Genomic DNA, 20,570 nt, shown 5'->3' on the forward strand with positions numbered 1-20,570 from the left:
AGTGTCTCCCAATATCCATTACCTTCTGTATTGCCAAACATCAAGCCACTCAATATTTAGTATCCGTGTTCAGTTTGTGAGTTTCCACAAGGCTATACAGAAAGCTCCATTTACAATAACAGATAAGCCAACATCCTGTTTAAGAGAAATGTGAATACGATAGCTAAGTAGCTGATAACAGCAGGAATCTTGAGACATGAAAAACATCCGGTATGTAAACTCTGTTGCTAATATCCACAATATTCTGTTGCTACATGTGTAGATGACAAACATGGACAGGATCTGATCCCAAATATGACCTTAACTGGGGCAGGAGCTGGTGTTATACCTACTCTGTGAAAGTATACACCCTCAAAACAGCGAAATAGACGGAGAGCAGTGGGTAAATGTCACAACATTTTTTCCTTGGGTATGATAGCAGTGTGTCTGTCAGAAAAAACTGGAAAAACTGCCATATAATGCAACACATGACAGGCAGTATCACAAACTGAAATGACTTCAAAGAGACCCATAATTCACTGGCTGATCCCAGTGGGAGCAGGAACTGTACCAAATGGCTTGGCTGTAGGCCACATAAACAATAAGTCACACAGTTGATATTAGTTAGCAAGTGCTCTAAAATGATAGCAACCTTTGTCCAATTCTCCATCCTACACATATTCTCATAAGATTTTTGACCTTTGATCTGGTGATTAGTGTTGCAGCTCATTCTTTCTCAGTTGTTGGTAGGATTGGATGTAGCTGGTTACCTCAGTGATGGAGTTGCTGGTCTGTATTTAAGTGGAAACACACTGAATTTGGCAATAGGCAAAAGCTATTGCAATGATGTGCATTGCCTAACAGTCTGAGTAACGTTATTGCGTTGCTCAAACAAGTAGCTACAGCAGGGGTTGGCGTCAGGTGGTTGGAGGGGTAACGTTAAGGTAAGAATAAATCATCAGGAGAAAAAGCGTGAGTTTATTCGTTCATTTAGTCTATGAATACATCTCGTAAATCGAGCCTCCATTTTCCTGGGAAATGCCGTGTCCCAATAGTGAAAGCAAGGCTTTAAGGAAACCCATCTAAATGTGGATGGCGTCATTATTCTTGCATCTATTTCCACCTCAAGATACAGAGCACCAATGTTGCTAGGCAGAAAATACAAGCAGCTCTGGCACAGAAAGCCAGTAGTTATACACAGGACTTATAGTCAGTCTCTAAATCTCAGAGTGCTGATTTAAGACCCGCTTGGAGGTCCATGTGGAGCAAGTGATATTAAAGGTGAACCTTGATAGCACTCGGAGGCTTGAAACTGTACAGGACCAGTGAGATTTACAAGACAACCCGAAACATTTTACACTTTCGATCCTGAGAGAATACAGATAAACACACGGCCAAGCTACACACTGAGTGCAGGGATGCTGATATTACTGAAATGTGACTCCAGCATGAATTTCCTGCTGCACTGGTGGCAGTCAGGCACCCCATCAGCCAGCCAGGGGAAAAAACCCAGGCACATCCCTGAACAGCTATTGTGGACCTTTAATTACAGTCTGCGCCGGAAGATGGAGGACCTTGGTGTGCTCTGTAACTACGTACTTTATCTTGCCCGGTCACCTGAGTTTTACCTAATTGCACATTATGCTGGAACAATAGTGAACTGTTGCTGCTTTGTCCAGGTACAATCTAACTTGGCTGAATCTTATATCTCAAGGGAGGAGAGAATTCAACGGGTTGAAAATGTCAACAGCCTCGGGAGGCTGTTCAACATTGCTACTCGGAGAAGGGCCATGCAGTGCATAATGCATGGCAGGATGGCGTAATGAGATAGAAAATTCTTCAACTCAAGGTTTAAGTCACTGTGCAAGTTGGAATCTGCCCTGTTGACGGGTCCTTGAACAAGACACTGAATCCCAGGGCTGCTGTAGGTGATCGATCTGACCACAAATTAAATTCAGCTTGCACTTGACGGTGTCCTTACTAGAAAAATGACTGCATGGATGTTTAGTCAACATGTGCATACATTTTCTTGACAAGGACTTCATGTTTCCAAAGTATCAAATGACAATGTAAACAGGAATTATCACCTGAATCTGCATCCCCCCCCAGCTTTACTGAGCTTTATAGTGAGTTTTATGCACATTGCCATGTCAGCAACAGGGGCGTCAAATAGAAAAGATTGTAAAGATGTGACGAACTTATTTCACCATTTAGGCTGCAGGATACATAAACTTGGAAATAAGACTTTTCTTAAGTTTGTTTCAAGCAGAGAAGATGCAGAGCAGAAAGGGTCCTGGTGTGAGTTGATCCTGAGACAACACATATGGGGTTAGATGTCTGTATTTGAAGTTTATGTGTGTTAGCACAAATGCCACCAAATCATATTTCTTGTACAATGTGAGCCTGTCTCTTAGAGCAGTCACACATCATTACTAAGGTAAAAGATTACCAAAAAAAAAAGCTATAAAAACACTTTGCATAGTTGCAAATGCAATTAAAATAATGTGTGTTGCCAGCAGTAATGCAGCAGATTGAAATCAACAAAGAACATAACACTAACTGAATGCAGAGCTCGGTGTCTGGCTGTGGCCGATAATATTTTTTTGGTGAAATTCTCTTCCTTTTTAATAAAAAGCTCAGCGTGAGCTGCCAAACTGGAGCTAGGACAGTGAAGGTGAAGGGAGATATCAGTCTCGTCTGGGTCTGATGTACAGGAATTCAGCCGAGGTGGAGTAGAGCTTCATTTCCCTCCCCTCTGCCTTCTAGACAGAGAGAAACACGAGACCCTTTGAAGCGAGTGATTAAAGCGCAGCAGGATGAGGCACAGCTCGCCATTTCTGTTACCCCGTCCACATGCTCCAAACAAATGGTTCGAGAGAGAGAGAGGCAGAGAGAGAGAGAGAGAGGGAGAGAGAGAGAAGCAGAAGTCTCCTGTGACCCACTAAATTGGTCAGATTGACTCCCTAGTCTGCCAGTGTGGGAGGCGGCCATTTTGACTCAGGGCCAGAAGTTAAATGAGAAGCGAGCGGGAAGACATGTTGGTTCTCTGTGTGAGACCAGCCAGTCTTTCCAGAACTGCCCAGAGAAAGACAACGTTCCTAAAGGTATCTGTGTACGTGTTTCTCTTGGCGGATAAATAATCCATGTGCCAAAACTCTCCAACGCTGCCAATCCAGCCTGGATTTCTCAAAAAGAGGTGTGGGTAGAAATATTTCTTGACAAACATGATGTCAAAAATGATTGGCTGCGACACGTCTCTCTCTTGGTGCTGCACAGGCGTTCCAGCCTTCCTTCGAAGCAGAATAAATAAAAAAACAGCCTTTTGCATGAATACAAAGAGTCTAAGAGAGCAGCGCTTCAGGACTTCACACAGTGGTATGATCAGTCGTCTTTTTCAGCCGAGCACCATACAAACAAAAGCTGATGTGTGCTGACTTCAGTAGGCCAACACTCTTCACATCTCCTCCCTCCCTTTTGCAGTTATCAAGGGCCGAAATATTGAGCCTGTCAAGAGCTATAAATAAGTGTGACTGTCAATAGACAAAAAACTCCCTTTGGGATAACTGTTCAGAGGCTATTTATTAAAAAGACAGCTTTTCTTTCTGCAGGAATTGAGGTTTTGTCTCATTATGGATGGAGTACTTCAACTCTCTTACAAATCATTCATATAACACATGCTGACATACTCTCGTATCTGCTCTTGAGGTAGCAAAGATGGCTACAACACACAAAAATGCTTCCCAAGCTGCTGCAATGAAGCACAATTTCTATAGGGAATTTGTGCCCCCGATGCCTGGACAAGTTCTCCTCGAGAAACTGATACGTTACACAGCCCTGGTGCCAAACCACTGTGTTCAACTTTTAGGGCTGTAGTAGCACTGTACTGTTTTTCCCCTCTCTCCAGATTGACAAGCCAAAGCGGTGGTATCTACTCTCTAGCTAGCTAGATGTCAAATCAATTTGCTGGCTTTGGATCTGGCCTGTTGCACACACCTACTGTACACACATACACACTCTATCAGAAGCTGCGTGCCAGGTCTCCTTATCAGCATCGATCGGGTCCAGCCAAGCCACTTTACTGGATGGCAGACTTCCAGAGCTAAATTAAGGAAAAACATCCTTTTGTAGCCAAAATGGCCGACGATCTGTCCCATTGTGCCGCTGCAGCTGACTCCCAGGTGCGCTCGGCTTTAAAACTGTCAGGACTGCATTTAAAGAATTAAGTTAATTAAGTTTTCTCTTCTCATAGTGTGGTGTGTGATTTTCTCCTTCACTCTCATTGTCCAAACATGTCAAGTCAGGCAGTTTGAATTGGCTCTCGTTCTGGATTGTAGAAACATCCTTGCAAGGTTTGATTCAAAATATTCAGGCTGTCTGCAAGGCTGCTGGAAGACGTGTATGATCACACAGGGATCAAACTCAGATCAAATTTAGTCTACAGTGGAGTCAAAAATATAACAGATTTTACAGCTTTTGATTTCAGTGAGGTGCAGTCCTGTGCAGTCCAAATAGCATTAACATGTAACTGAAACTTCTGAAAAGTATATAAAGCTGACAGGTGTATGATGATTTATTACAAATGACCTAGTTAGTGCTGAGAAGAAGACAGTTGGAATGTTGTTGTATTTCGAATAATCAGTTCCTGTGGGCAGCATCCATGTCATGTGTTATGCACAAAACCACTGTGCTAACACTATAATGCTATAGTAGGGGTGTAAAAATGTGTCAATACACTTCAGTATCGCTTTTTATGTATCTTATCAATTCTCAAAAACACTGTATTCATTTTTGCAATTAAACCCCCAACTGTTAACTTGCTGTAAATGTAAACTGCGGGCTGTGATGGTGGATGTCAGAGGGACTGTGATGAACACAAATCCAGATCCCACTGTTCTGATTGCATAAAAAGTAAACTTTTTTTTAACAGATTGTATGCACATGGTGGTTTGTTCTTTATACTATGACAATTTTCCTAAAATTAGATCTATAAAAGAAAAAACACAATATATCGCCTTGCTAACAGTATCTCAATATACTGAATCATAATGCCTGTATCATTATACGTATCATATCGCCAGATTCTTGTCAATACACAACCGTGGTTTTTAGATTTTAATTTGTGACATATGGTTACACTCGTGCTTTTTATATACCAAGTCCTCCTCTAAAACTTCACACAGCAGCATTTTTCTGATTGTTTCCTATCAGCAGGACATCATTTGTCTGTGCCAGAACTGTTTTAAATCACTGTTGGAAAACAAATACAATTTATGATGCTACGGTTAAGGTTTGATTAGGCTGACAAACAAAAACAACTTGGTTAGGATTTGGAAAAGATGGTTTGGGATAAAATGGAGGTTTAGGGACGACGGTGGTCACGCTTAAAAGAAACAGAATGAACTGATTCTCCATCAGTGTTCAGTACAAATGTTTCTTATTAAGTTGAACGTAGCTGCTTTAAAGTGCTCCTCTGGAGCCAATACGTGAAACATACAATGCAGGCTTATGGTTGTGAGATTCCCCTGTTACCTTTACACTATATGCTGCACCATGAATCAGTTATTACCATAGCAATCCAAGCCATGTGGATTTATTGTTATGTGGGGCCTCAAGGTTGTTTGAATTATTCACTTGATCTCTTTGATTCTGTTTAAAGAAGAAATTTTCCTACCATCCTGCTTATGTGAAAGGTAACCTATGGGGATTTGTAATTGTAGTTCAATGTTTTCTTCAGCTGTAGATGCATTGCACATTACATCACATGTAAACTGGAAAAATTATGATTTTGCACCAGGTCACTAAATGCACTCTAATCTCACTAATCAACACCTCTGTGACAATATTTGTTGTAATTAGCCTTCATGAGACCAAACAAAAAAAGAAATCTATTGACAGAAATGATTTGCAAACACATAATATCAATAAAGATTTAATTAAAAAGGCAAAAATTGTCCTCTGAGTAAAAACAGTAGTGTTCTCTTTTTTATTTTTTATTTTTTTTACAAAATGTGTCCAAAACATTGTATTAGCAGCTTTGCATTGCATTTCTCCCAGTCTACCCAAATACTGAATTTAAGCCTGTGTGCTTCAGACCAGGCTTCTTTCAAGTCAGTATGAATATGTATGTTTGTGTTTAAGTGCATGTTTGTGTGTCTGTTTGCAAAATGTGTGTGTGTGTTTGTGGACTAAGAAGGTTTTTATCGGAGCTTAACTGTGACAGTTCTGTCTCCATGCTACTGGCAGATCAATAATATACTCGCAGATGACTGTACTAACACTGAGAGCCAGTTAGCGCACACACACACACACACACACACACACACACACACACACATACAGCCGAGTGTGACAGACAGAGCCTGTCTGTGACGGTGGAGGATATTAGGCTTATTAAGAGTGTCTGGGCCTCTGAGTGACTCATGCTAACTCAATGTGTGTTTGTGTGTGTTTGCCGGATAGCAGGTTAAAAGGGCTTAACATGAGAATGCATCTCACACCCCTCCTCTCCCCCACTTCCCTTGCCTCCTGGCTCATCCTGTTATTCCCTCACTCACTCCCTACCTCCCTCCCTCTCTCAACCTCCCTTCTTGCATTGCATCCATGTTGACTCCCCTCCGCTGTCCTCTTTTCAACCCTATGTCCCCCTTTTCTCTGCGTCCCTCCCACAGATTTTTGTCTGATGTCTTATTTCAAAAGACAGACTTTATACATTCAATGTAAAATATTTTGGATATGTTCAAGATGTAACATCCAATTTGAACTGAAATAAAAAGAATGTTAAAAAAAAACAAAACACAGAGTTTACCCACTTTCAAATTTTGGACAGGTTTGGAACGCTTTTTGTTCACTTACTGTGGAAATATGCCACCGAGAGGACGTTGCACTGCAGCTGAAAATGATGCTTCAATATAAGTGATAAAAAGCAGGAAGCTCCAGTGCAAAATGGGTAAAAGAATTACTTTATCTTTTTTTAAATTAAGTTTTGCTGGCCTAATGGTTGTAGATAAATGAGACCATCGTGGTGAAAACAGCCGCTCCTAGACCTCTCAATCACTGCCCACATATCAGACAGAAGTGGCTGTGTTTGCTTTTATTACAATATTATCTTAAAGACCACAATGTGGGTGTGACAATGTTGTTTTATGAGCTTTTACTAAAAAAAATGTTACAATGAAGACATTTTATGAGCTGTTTCCTTTTCATTATCTGATATTTCAGACAGACCACGTGAAGAGAGCTGCTGGGAGGATTCTGCTGAGCAATAATAGAGCTGTAATATATGAATGCATCCTTGAATGTGTTTTTTGAATTTTGATTAACTGTAAGTTATTTATTGACATATTTTAGAAGGAGTTTTATCTTTTAAAGTCTTTTATCATTATCATTGTTACTTTTGAATTTTTTTGCATTCATTCCATTCAAATCACAGAGACAAGGTACTGCTTTGTCAGAACTAAACACCAAACAGTTTTTACTAACGTCTCAGTGTTGTGCGCCTCTTTGCTGATTACCTTAAAACCAGACAAGCTAGCATGGCTACACAGAAAACTTGCTTTCTAATGCAGTCAGCTGTCTCAGCTATCATGTGACCCTTGCTTTGCAGGTCATAGTGGTCCCTCAAGGTTCCTCCAACCTAGTTACAGCCATGAAAAATAGCTACAGAAAAATGGCCACAAAAATTGGGACAAGAGTGGCTAAGATCAGCACAGCTGTAGAGGTTATTGTAGGGCCGACTTACAGAAACAACGGCCCTTGAATCTGCATATTTCTCTAGTCGATGTGAAAAACTCTGAGTTCATAATGTAGCAACTGCTCCCAGCTTCCATGACAACTGAAAATGAAGTTGGCAGGACGGGTAAGTCAACTGATTATAGAACAAAACAATGTGAGACCGAATGAATGAAGTGAAACAGCAATTCAGTCCAATTATCATGCCACTCTGCTTGCGGTAATACACAAATGTATTTAGGACGGACTTCTTTACAAGACAGGTGAATAAGACAGGAGATGATATATTGTGTTGTGCATGTTCCCAAACAAATATGTAATAAATCAAATGACTACAACCACAGTGCCCCTAAGGGTCGCCCCTCTGCTGATCCAGCCTTGTCTGTCATAAAGTAAGGTCACTGCTCCTCCTCTTCTGACAATACCGTTTAAAGAAGAAGTACAAAAACCCCTCTATAACTCCATTACAGAAAAACAGTCCAAACTATTTTTTTCTCCCTCCCACTCTTGCAGTTGAAATCATAGTGTGTGAAATTGCATTGAGTCTACTGCTAGATAAAAGCTGGTGTCATTGTAAATGAGTCTGGAACAAACAATGCACAGGCATTTCTGAGCAATGCCGATACTTTTGAAAAAGCTGGAAATGCTACATTTCCCATCCTGCCTGGCTCTGCTCTCCGTCCACCTGATCAACAGGGAGAGCCCTGCATAGATCACTGACCTTCTCCCTTTCCTTCCCCCTCTGCTCGCCTCTGTTTGCTCCACATTCCCTCCAAAAGATCAATACTTAGACTTAGATACTTAGTCTACTTAGTAGACTTCGGTATGGATCACACCCAATGCCAGTGTTTAAAATGTAACTTGCACCCTCCTTCCTATTTCCTCTCACTTCCAGATCAATAGGAAGAAGAAGAAGAACAGACACAAGAATACACCACTGTCATCATCAAGCAGTCAGACTCCTCTGGATCAATTCACATCCTCATCACCTACATCAGAAACAACCCCATCATCATCATTGGACTCTTTATTTCTGAGCTGATAAGGACACGGATAAGAACTTAAATCCAAACGAGGGATAAAGTGTAAATAAGAGTATTGATTCAATATTACAGCTCGCTAATGTCTAATCTAAAGATCACAGATTAGTCACTGACACATGAGTCCACTGCTCTGAGGCTACACCAGGCTTTACTTCACCAATATCAAGATTCTTGTTCTTCTTCTTTTCTTTTAATTCAATCAAAACTTTGAGAGCCTTTCCAACTTTTCAAAATACCAGACGGTTCACCCGAGCTGTACTCAACATTCAGGGACATTGGCTGAGAGGTAGTGGCCTTTAACTAAACAGTCTGTGTGCATTTCATCCAGGCACAACGGCGGCAGAACCATTCAGAGCACTGGCATTTGGAGAGGAGCGTGTAATGTGATTCCACATGAAGCAGTTTATGGGCACGATAGAGAGAGGAGTCTAAAATATCCTGCCCAAAAACAAAACACATTGATGATTCTGAGTATAATAGAGGCTCACAGTAAGTTCACTGCAGTCGCTAGAATAGTTTAAATTAATGTAAGAACTTCCTCATTATTTGGTGTCCCACAGAACTGCATACTGCTTTAAATGTTTTTTATTTCATTTTTTCAAATCCAGTATGTAGAAAAGTATTGAAGTGGTAAAAACTGGGCTGGCATATTTCATGAAGGTGACAAGAAAATTACCATAAAGTTTTACACCAAATAAATAAAATATTTGTGTTGTCTATGTTATTTAGTCTAATGACTGGCTTTCACTGCAAGTTCCTCCAGTTCTGCTTAAAAATGTGTATGCTCCGGCTTCCTGGAATTCTTTACAAAGAACCCTGAGGATCAATTATCTGTTTGCACTTGAATTATTTGATATCTTGTATGTGCTTTTATACTTGTTTTAATTACTTGTTTTAATTACCTGTTTTCTTGCATCTCTATCTTTGTAGTCTTTAAATTAATTCATTGTTTTTTTATATTGTTTGCTTTAATATCTTGTCATTTTAAAATGCTACTTGATTCATTGTAAATGAGGATTTGTGATTTTAAATAAAGTTATATTCAGTATATACAACAAATATATAGTGTTATTTTGCCAAGAAGTCACTCACAGGCAAATAGAGTGTTACATAATTTATTTATGTATTTTTTTCATCAATTAGAGCCCAGAGAGTTCTACTTTCCCGTTATGACAGTTATAATGAACAAACTGTTTTTAGTTTAGTTTAGTTTTTTTTTTTTAAACAATTTTTAAACAAAAAGAAGAAAAACATAGACTGACTGACAGTTGGAGCATCCACTGCAATGTGAGGAAAATCCATTGCATGCATGTGGAGCAGCTGGTCCAGATGGGACTCCACACCAAGACATGTTGCCTTCAGCTATATAACGGCGAGTCGGGGTATATCTGCTACAGTTTTCCACGTTTTTTTTCTCCTTCACTCTTGAAAGGGACGGTGAAGAGAGTGAGTTGCAGTCTGCAACAACAGATGCCACTAAATCCAACACACTGCACCTTTAAAGGAACTAATTTATCGACCTGAAACAGTCTTGTTGAAATAAAATGGGCTTGTACATGCACAAACATGCCCATCCATTATGTTTCTTCTGTGTGTAAGTGTGCATACAAAGTTCTGTCCACAGAATATTAAAATCCATTATATTTAACCATGTTTTAAAGCTGAGTCATGTCACCACTGTTTATTGAGCTGTTAAAGAGAGCCCACAGTCAGGACACCGAACAGAACATCAGGGTTAAAAAGATTAATAGATAAAGAGATGATGTTAATGAATATAGTGCACGTTGTGTTTTATTCTTCATAGGAGCTCTGTAATCAACCTACAGTACCATCAGTGCTATGCATTAAACCAAGACGCCTTATTGCATCTGTGAATGTTTTTAATTTCCCCACATTCTGCAATAATCCACTAAATAACAGCCTCTCTATAAAACGTGGTCTGTGTATGATTACAGCAGTAACTGAAACTACAATTGGATGTGTCTGACTACAATTCTCAATCGTGGCAAAGCTACTGCACAGAATCAATCAAACATTTGTCACCAGCAAAGTCACCAGACTGGCTCTTCTTTCCTCTTACTCTGTCTCTCTGTCAATCTTTCTCTTTCTGATCCTCTGTTCTTATCATCCTCTTCTCTCTGATGCTTCAAAAAGTCCAAAATCACATCTAAGTCAGCAGCTCAACTGTAGCTCAAGTGACTGCAGTTTTTTATTACTATGAAAAAGACATTAACTTTACTATACTGCTTCGCACAGGTAACAATATCCGTCCTGTATGACTCAGCTGCAGCAAAGCGTCACTCTGACTTTGAGATTCTTTCTTGTGGATGTTGTTTGAAAACATCACTGGCTCACATAAAGTGTGCAAAATGAATTGGTTCGTTACATAATTGACCTACTTTACATGTGAATATGAGTGTTTGGAGACAGTATGGGAAAACTGCATAGTATGCTTCCTCGTGAACAATATCACAGCCATATTTACATAATATGTTATGTGAAAAGTGCATTATGTGGCGCCAGATACTTTTTGTTGCTAGGACCACAGCCGGGGGCTTAATTATCTGTTGTTGGGGCTATGGAGTTTGTCATAAAGAAATTTAAAAAAATAAGCCTTGGTGCAGACGAATGGCATTTGAAAGTCCATTTCAAGTAACATATGCCTACAGCAAACACAAGCACTTATAAATCAAAATACGACACAAAAACAATCACAGTGTTTTGTGTTAATAAATAATATTCGGCACTCTGATAAGACTGGTAGGTAGGACCCAAGTGCAGACAGAGGGCTTATCTCTAACGTCTAACCATAACCGGACCTAAAACCAACTCCCTTACATGGAGGGCAGTGCTATGAGAAACACTACTCGAAGCCTGGAACCACTTGGTAACACCATTAACAGGAGCTTTCATAACCCGGCACAGGTGGTCTCCACCCTTTTCAAAGCTGCTCTAACTCTCTGTCCTTTTGACAAGGTCACTTGATGTTGAAAAGATGCATTTTTTTATCACGCTGCTAGCATACCAAAGCCAACAAAATAAGTACTAAAGAAAAAACATCTTGCATGGTAGATGGACTGTATTTGTATAGCACCCTAGTCTTCCGACCACTCAAAGCACTTTTACACTACATTCATGCAGTGAAGGCAATCACAAACAGAAAGTGACATTCATTATTCACACATCGGGAGAGATTTGGGATTCAGTATCTTGCTCAAGGACACTCCACAGCAGGAGGAGCCAGGGATTGAACCACCAACCTGAGTGAAGTAGTTCAAGTAACTGACAGACTATTCTTTCACCATCGTCACTGTGTAGTTATCACTGGACAAAGTAAATGAATCTCCAAGGTTTAATGGGTTACTGTAGTTGTAACGAATCAGGTAAAGGTGAGCATGCATCCGTTTATACAAGATGAGGAGCTCTCTTAAGAGTTACTGGTGAGTTAAAACTAAATGATCTATTTCTGGCTGTTGTTTTTGTAGTGTTAACCCTCATTCCTTTTAGTCATAAAAATATTTTTAAGACCTGGGTTGTAAGAGATCACTCTTTCTCTGACAGCCTAATATAGGCTGTAAATGTTCTACATGGAACTGTAATGCATTCCTCAGATTGCCTCAGTGGGAAAACTGTTTTTCCTTCAAAGGACTATTAGGCTTTCTTTTCAATTTGATAAAACAGGTAATAGTTCTCAGTGAAGCTACAAACATCTCTGTTGGTGTGTGTGTGTGCTAAGGAGAGGCAGAGGGAGAGCCACGGTGCTGTGAGTCTAAGCTGGCAGCGAGGTGCCCTGACAGCTTCTGGGTAATGGGCCCTCGCTGGGCTCACTAGACGGGTCGCATTTTCCCGCCAGACGAGTGGCGGTGGGTCTCGCTGGGTGCTGCGGTTACAGCCAACGCTTATGCACACACACATAAAGTACACACACTCATCCGATTACCAGGCAAATGTCACAAATATACACAGCCAAAGGAGGCAGACAAATAGCCGGCCCTGGGAGGTGGCTATTCCTCTGTCAGCAGAGTGGAGTGGCCACCACGGTGCCACCAGGGCTCAGATATCTGTATCTACTGGGTGTGTGCTCGCTGTCAGAGGTCCACTTGGATGATTAGATAAAGGGACTGTAGCCAGGGATCACAGTGAGCTACACCAACCCAGAGAGATACTGTTCTCAAGGGTGTTTCATCTCCTCTTATATTTCTATGGTCATAAACAAGGATGTCTTCCTCTGTTTCTTTTCATTTCCACACCACAGATTGATAACCAATGAGGGTGAGATCAGAGCCAACCAATGGCTCCAGGGTTGGTTTAAAAATGCACCAAAACTATGCTCCAAGGGAGGCCCAAGTCTGACTGGTGAATGTGTTTTCATACCTACAACAAAAACCAAGTGAATTGGCTACAGGGTTGAAAACAATAACTCTTAACTGCACTGCTCTGGCAACCTAACCTTGTGTTCGGATCAGGAAGACGGCTGACAACTGTGAGAGAGGTCAGATAAAGATGGTGAAGAGGAAGGAGAGCAGACAGATTATAAAAAATGCAAAAAAGACAAGAGAGTGTGAGGAGACTATAAAAGTGAATGGTAGGGAAACTGAATAACAAAGAAGCCGAGGAGGACTAGAGGGGGCAGGTCTAACTAAGGCAAAAGAAAAAAAACAGTTTCCTCAACTTCAGTGATAGCTAGCAAGAAAAGAAAACCTTAGAGCAGCAAAGGAATAAGGCACTTAGCTATTTCATTCATTCATGTAGACCGTTTATAAAATATGTGACGCACTTGTTGCACGCGTCACTCTGTCATGATGGTTAGGGATACTGTCTAAAGTGTGATGTAGAGACTTGAAGCCACCAGTGCACATACACTGAGAATGGACTTTACATTAAAGTAGGAGACATCTTGTGTCCAGCAGGAAAACTTGAAATAAACAAAATTTGCATATTCAGAGATTCTGGAAGTTTTAATGAGAGTAGATGCTTTTTTTAAGGATTTGAATGTGGAAATTATACTATTTTTTGCATAAAAAACACATCAGACATTACTGTTCTAAGCAGACCATTTGTATGTCTTAATATATGTCTAGAGGGGACCTTTAACTGCTGAAGCTACCACAGAGCCTTGAGTGAGATAATGGGCTGGGAATTGAGGTTATGTGACAAATGATTTAACTCTGTGTCTTTGAGTACCATAAAAAGCACTCTATAGATAACATCTGATTACTTTATTATTATTATTATTATTATTATTATTATTATTATTATTATTATTATTATTATAAATAGAAAAGAATAGTACCTCAGTGGTGAATACTGTCATACAATGTAACCATAATCATGGTTATTTTCCATTTTGCTCCGTTCAATTCTACCTGTTATGTCATGTAAACCCGGAAGAACCACCAAAATATCACTTGCAACCTTGACATTTGGGGAGGAATGGTCCTTTAACTGATGAGGCAACATATGTCACGCTTTTCTTTCCGCAGACAAAAACATTGTCTCAGTGTGACTGATAGAGCAACGCACACACAGTCACACAGTGGATTTGTGCTTTCTGAAGTGATAAAGCAGCAGCATATGTCGTGGCAGACACTGTGACCTGTGGTGACTGATTAAAACTGGAAACAAAGGCAGAGCTGAAGAGCTCATTAGCACCTCTGAAAAGTCTTTATCTTCCACAACACAACAGGAGCAGATTCCGGAGCTGCCGGCACCCGCTGCACTTACTGATTCATAATTTCACTTTTTTGTGGTTTAACCTGTCTGACTGGGGAGAGCTTTCCATTATTTGCAGCAACTTCATTGCTTGCTTTTTATTGGAGTATTTAAATTCAAATATCAAAGACAAGGAAAGTCAACTGAAATGGCTTTCCAACTAAATGCTGCTGGAAAACTTGGTGCATAATTCACATTAATTGGTTTTGGGAATTCCCTTCACAAAAAAAATATTTTCAGTGATTACAAGGGCACAGTTTTTATTTTCTCTCCTCATCTGATTTCTGTAGTTAATACAGGACAAGCCCATGAAAGGCCACGCTGGACACTGTTCAGTCCCGTCCTCTTTGTTCTCCTACTTTCTATCTAACGCAGGGACCAGCCCAGGTGTCTGAAACCCTTGCACAGCCATTGTTTTGTCCCTGGTCATAACAACACTGGTTATATTATATCTACTGTGCCTCAGTCTATGAATCTGTGGGTTGTCTGGGAGTAGAAACTAGAGCTGCTCCTTTGGGAAAGCCAATAAGGCTGAATGTGAAGGAGTTTCCAAAGAAACACTGTGTGCTTCCTGCTTAGAGCAGTTTCAGAGATTACATATTATTAGAGATGCAAATCTGAACTGTCTCAAGACAGTATTATCCTCCTAATGATGCATTTAATGCTGTGTTTAAGGGACCTCGGGTGAGAGAGGTGATCGAGTTCATCATTCCTGACCATTTTGATAACTATGAGCTAAGAAGAAAAAATGGATGCAGGCTAAAAAAAGCTCGTAAGTGGACATTGTTTCCATTGTTTCCAAGGTCAGGTAGAAGCCTTCATGTTTAGTTAATATACTGTGCTCCGGGAAAGCAAGAGTAATTGGACTATACAGCTTTGCCATTTATAAACAATAGAGGATGTATTCATAGCCACTGGGCAGAAAACACACTGGTACAATCTCCTGACAGCTAACAGTATTTGGACATTTTCAGCATTTTGAAATAAAGAAACTTGCTGGAAAAGAATAATTTATACTTTTTTGGATACTCTTTCTGCTTGACAACTGTCAGTGCTATCTAGCTAACAAGACACAGACGCATTAAATTCAATTGAGAAATGGTAGCTAGCCGCAGTGATGCTAAATGACACTTATTAGCTCTTGCTAGTGGTTAAAAGGACCTGGTTCCTGCACTGTCTCACACTTAAACTGGACAGCCTGGGTTTAGAACACGGTGAGCCAGACTAACTAACAAAAATTTAACATGCTGAAGAGGAAAACAAAACGCTGTACCAGCCAACATGTCTAGGCCATGCTAAAATACTTATGCTAACCTAGCTAAACAAATATATTACACATTAAAATGACAAAAGGAATAAACTCATAACACTGCAACAACTTGAATTTAGTTTTACTTCCACCAAGTTGTTGAAAATATATTCAAGCTCCTAGTTTAACTGCTCGCCACAAACGCTACCAAGATAAATTCTGTACATGTATTGCAGCCACCGATTAAATGTTGCCCCTTCTGTTCACCGGGACAAGCAGTGATGAATAAAACTATTCAGAACAGCAGCAATACTTATGTTTCAGAGGTAATTGAACAATAAATCCTGCACGCTTTAGGCACTACAAACCGCCAGCATACTGCCTTAGTGGACTTGTATGTTTTGCCAAACCATTTGTCCATTTAGTAATTACCTCCAAGTCAAACAAAGTGGATGGCCTGTAAAAAGCAGTGGAAGACAGTGTAATCCACAAGACGCTCTGCTCCTCACTAAATAATAAACCCATCTAATGGAGTTAACAAGATGGCAGCCTTTATTCCATCTGTGCGCAGCTTGGTGATGAAGTGGAAGACGTGTTTTTTTGGACTCCACACCTCTTCCATCTCCCGCGTCGCTGCTGTTTTAAATAGGAGCCCTCCATACAGCCCTGTGACAGCGTTGAGGAGCTAAATGCGTGCACCGGTTAATTAGACTCGTGAATGAATCGGGTTTAGACCATCTCTCCGCTCTTTGTTGGTCCACCCCTCAAATTGAAATGAGAATTACAATGCCGGCAGATGAGTAATTAGTTGGAGACGGATGGAATCCCCGCTCGCTTAACGGAATCAAAGAGGAGAAAAGATGATGGATTGTCTGCGTTTATTTATGTGTGTGTATGACAGAGAAAGAGAGAGAGTGAGACAGTGGCTTTAATCGTGTTACATTGTCCTGAGAGGCAGGCTAAGTGCATTACCACTATTGTGTCAGGAGTGCTGTTTTCACATTGGGACTGGTATGGAAGGTGTAGAATGTGTTCTTTGAGCTCAGAGCAGAGATGAGGCTCAGGTCCAAACTCAATCAGCAGCAGATAATATGACAGTCTCCCCACATTGTGTGCAGTTTACTCCCTCTCACCACAAGAAAGAAGGCTCCGAACAGACCAACGGACGCCTGTGACAGCTGCACATTGTTTGATTCTTTGTGAGAAGTAATTGCTGTTCTTAATAGACAATAAATAGCATGTCATGTTTGCAAAGCTGAGGATTTGATTTGCGCCATTAGACCAAAATTCATTTAAACTACGAAAAGCAGCTGCTTTGATCAAACTGGAGGGTTATACTGACGGATCTGGCACAATTTTGCTGCAACAGAATGCCATTTTGCCACATATGTTGTCACACAATGGATGAGATTTCAAGAGATTATGTTAGCATGTTAGCATGACAGAAGGTCATGTCAAATGTAGATTTTCAATCACAACTTTTCTGTTAGCATAAAATCTTCATTATTCATATGAGAAATGATTTAGTCATTAGTCAGACATCACATCAAATCCAGATTAATTCTACTGGAATCTGACATGAGATTTCTGTCAAATTCAAAGCGATTCCATGCCTCATGCACCTCTGATCTTAAAGGTGCTGCTACATGTAGTTAATGTGCAGTTAGAGGCTTTGGGATGGCAACTTGATCCTATCAATATATCATAGTCTGCCGGTGAGTTTTTGACAGATCAATATCCTTTCACAAGGCTCGCTGTGCACATAAGACATCTTAAATTACCATCCTTGAGCTTTTATTGTATTTTTTTCCAAAAAAAGACTCTGGACTGAGTAACATGTTTAATAAAATGATTACAATCTAATTGCTTCATGTCCTCCAAGTTGTTATTCTGCATGTTTATTTTGACGAGCAAGAAGAGGGATAGTAATAGTCATGGTAACAGCTTATATGTGTTATTGAAATGAGGTCAGCTAAAGTGAACATAATTACTGGAGTGTAGTTGTATAAAAACTTTCAACTCTCTTCTCTACTTGAAAAAGTAGACTGAACATTTCTTAAGAGTGTAAGCTGCTCACGAAGCAAAAATATTCCCATTGGGTGAATTAAATTCTAGTGGGTATGAAGCTAAGAAGTGGTCAAAATACACTAAATTATAAATAGCATGACTTCTTTTTGCATTCACTTAATATACCATCTACTGTATGATGTTGTATGGACAAGTTAACTAGCTTGCATAGTTAGTGATAGGCTAGCTTGGTTTATAGTATTTTTAAAGCTGCACTAGTCAATGTTTTTATAAAACCAATGGATCAAATGACTACAGGTAATATGAACGGTAGTACAAGTCAGCAGTTCTCCTCAGTTAAACATAGCGTTTTAGCGTCTTTCAGCTCTTTTTTTTGGTTTTACAGCCCCCACTTTTACTGTTTTGGTTCATTGCTCTTATCAACACTGTTTCCAGATATAACGGTCAGCTGTTTTCATTGAAAAACCTCTGATAAACCTACGCTACACCACCTGCCCAGCACCATATAGCAGACAGACACAGTTAGCGAGTAGCTGGTGAACACAGTAGACTAATTACAGGCTAAAAATACATTTTATGTTTTCTTCAAGAATTGGTGGAGACCAAAACAGAGCTAAAAGACGATTGAATATTAAACAGAAACACGATTTCAAATAAATCCTAACGTCAGAGTTAAACGTGTCAATATCGCTACTTGTATATATAGCAAAAAAAATGTGTTCCATAAATAGTTCTCAATATAAAGACATGTAACAGCTCTACCAAGCAGTGTGTGGGTACCAGAGAATGAACACAATCTGGTACACCAGTGGAATGCAGGAAGATGGCTCTCTCTCTCTCTCTGACTTTCCAGAGCAAAACAACAGTGTTTTGGAAGCAAAGAGAATTTAGAATTTTGGACACCGATCAAGGAGTGTGCCTCTAATGTGACCAGCTGTAAAGCCAGTCACCTGCATGAGCACAGCTGACACACACAGGTAGAGTGTAAAGAAGAGGATCTGACGGGTGTGAGACAAACACACACACAGGCACACACAGACACACACACCTGATGCTAGTCATGCTTCCAGTCTCAGAGCCAAGCTTGCATCTCTCCAGCTGACTGGCAACAATCTGTCGTTCGGCTTCCAGCTCCCTGGTCAGACGTTCAAACTGCAACTCCTGGAGAGATAGAGAGAGAAAGGAAGATAGAGAGACAATGTGTCAAAACATTCTGTCTATTTATTTACTGACACATTTACAGGCATCCTGAACATTATTCTGGCTCCGTTGTCTTTGTCACATTTTTAATTGTTGTGAAATGGACTCTGCAGTCTGTGGTGGGAAAACAAGCCAGATATCACTGTGTCTGCCAGTTTCACACTGCCAGATAGTCGCTGAGAAGAGTTTGATATGTCGCAAAACTGTGACACCAAACTAAAGCTTTCACAAATGTGACATTTGTTATTCTGCTACTGGGAAACTCATGAAACAGATGAGGTTTTGGGGGGGTTTTGGTAGACGAATTCTGTTATTGTCTGACATAAAGTGTCAGGTTCACATGAAAGCTTTGGTCTAATGCTTGCCTGACAAGTCATCTATACACTCCAACTGTATGGATTTGTGTCCTGCTGTTGGCAGGATGGTGGTGGCTCATATGAAGGGAGGGATAGAGGAGGTTGTCAGTCCCATCACCCCAGCTGAAGACCCAGCCTGTAGCTGCACAGTAGCCCCCCACTGAAGAAACACTGTTGGACGTTAATACCCTCTTCACTGTAAAATGTACAGCCTTAATCTGATCCATATATATGCACTACATGTTTAAATGTAATGTAGATGTAGTTCCATTTAAGTTGAGCTCATTGAGAATTGTTGAATATACACAATTTGGTAATCTGTGGTCGGGAGAATAAACCTTGAATGTTGGAGGTTAGTCTAAATCAACACGTATTAGTGTTTCTGTTAACAGGGCCTAGATTCCTGGAGGAGCACATTTACAAAACAAAAGTGCTCCACTCTTGGGCCGAATTAGTGCACATTACCATCCACTACTGTTATGCGAATATAAGGAGTTAATTCATGGAGATTAAACAGCTGGTGGCGCCAATTCTCCAGTGAGGTCCCATTCAACCACTGCATACAGATCTGATGTTTTCGTCTCTTCAGTGGCCGTTAAGTCACATGCTTCATCTACATCATGATTTATCATGGTTCTCACTCAGGTTTTTAAACTGAAAATGAAGCATGCGAATGGAAACAGACTTTCGAGAGAAATCTTTCATCTTCTTACCTTAACTCTCTCTTACCTTTCTCTGTGAAGCTCATCAGTGCAACTGTTCAAACTCTGAAACCCTCTAAACTACACAAATCTGTGGTACATTTCCCGTTTGAACTTGATAAATGCCATCTGATAATGAGGAGGTGAGTGTTTGAAAGATTTGGGTAATTAGCATACTGACGACTCTGAACTGCTGTATGCTGTAAAGCTGTCTGTTCTGCTCCATTTCACAAAAATACCAACCAAGAGTAGAAAGAAGAATTTTATGCAGACAAAAAGACAAATGTAGCACTGTTACTTATGGTATAGTGGGTGCACACCCTGACCTGCAAAAGGACCCTGAGGCAGGGGTTGGAGGGACTATTTTCCCAACATCTACTAAATGGTAAAAGTAGTCATGCCAAAAAAGGAAAAAATATAGCAGAACCGACAATCTATAATGCACATACACACTAACAAAGTGAACAAAATTGTATTTTTAAAATGAAGTTTAATTTTCATTTAGTTTTTCATATTAAGGCATTAAAACTCAACAATCATAATTTTAAATAAAAGAAACTGGTGAATGGTTGAA

The 20,570-nt window shown here is 40.1% G+C and overlaps 1 protein-coding gene across 3 annotated transcripts in view; it reads right to left on the reverse strand.

The window, feature by feature from the left end:
* Positions 1 to 20,570, reverse strand: part of ctnnd2b (catenin (cadherin-associated protein), delta 2b) — a 164,932-nt gene that overhangs the window by 92,005 nt on the left and 52,357 nt on the right. For all 3 annotated transcript variants that reach the window (XM_051396501.1, XM_051396510.1, XM_051396491.1), the window contains exon 3: positions 18,788 to 18,900. In XM_051396501.1, coding sequence (XP_051252461.1) covers positions 18,788 to 18,900 — 113 coding nt within the window. The remainder of the gene's footprint in view (positions 1 to 18,787; positions 18,901 to 20,570) is intronic.

The sequence above is a fragment of the Dicentrarchus labrax genome, unplaced genomic scaffold, assembly GCF_905237075.1.
Source record: "Dicentrarchus labrax unplaced genomic scaffold, dlabrax2021, whole genome shotgun sequence".
Taxonomy (NCBI): Eukaryota; Metazoa; Chordata; class Actinopteri; family Moronidae; genus Dicentrarchus; species Dicentrarchus labrax.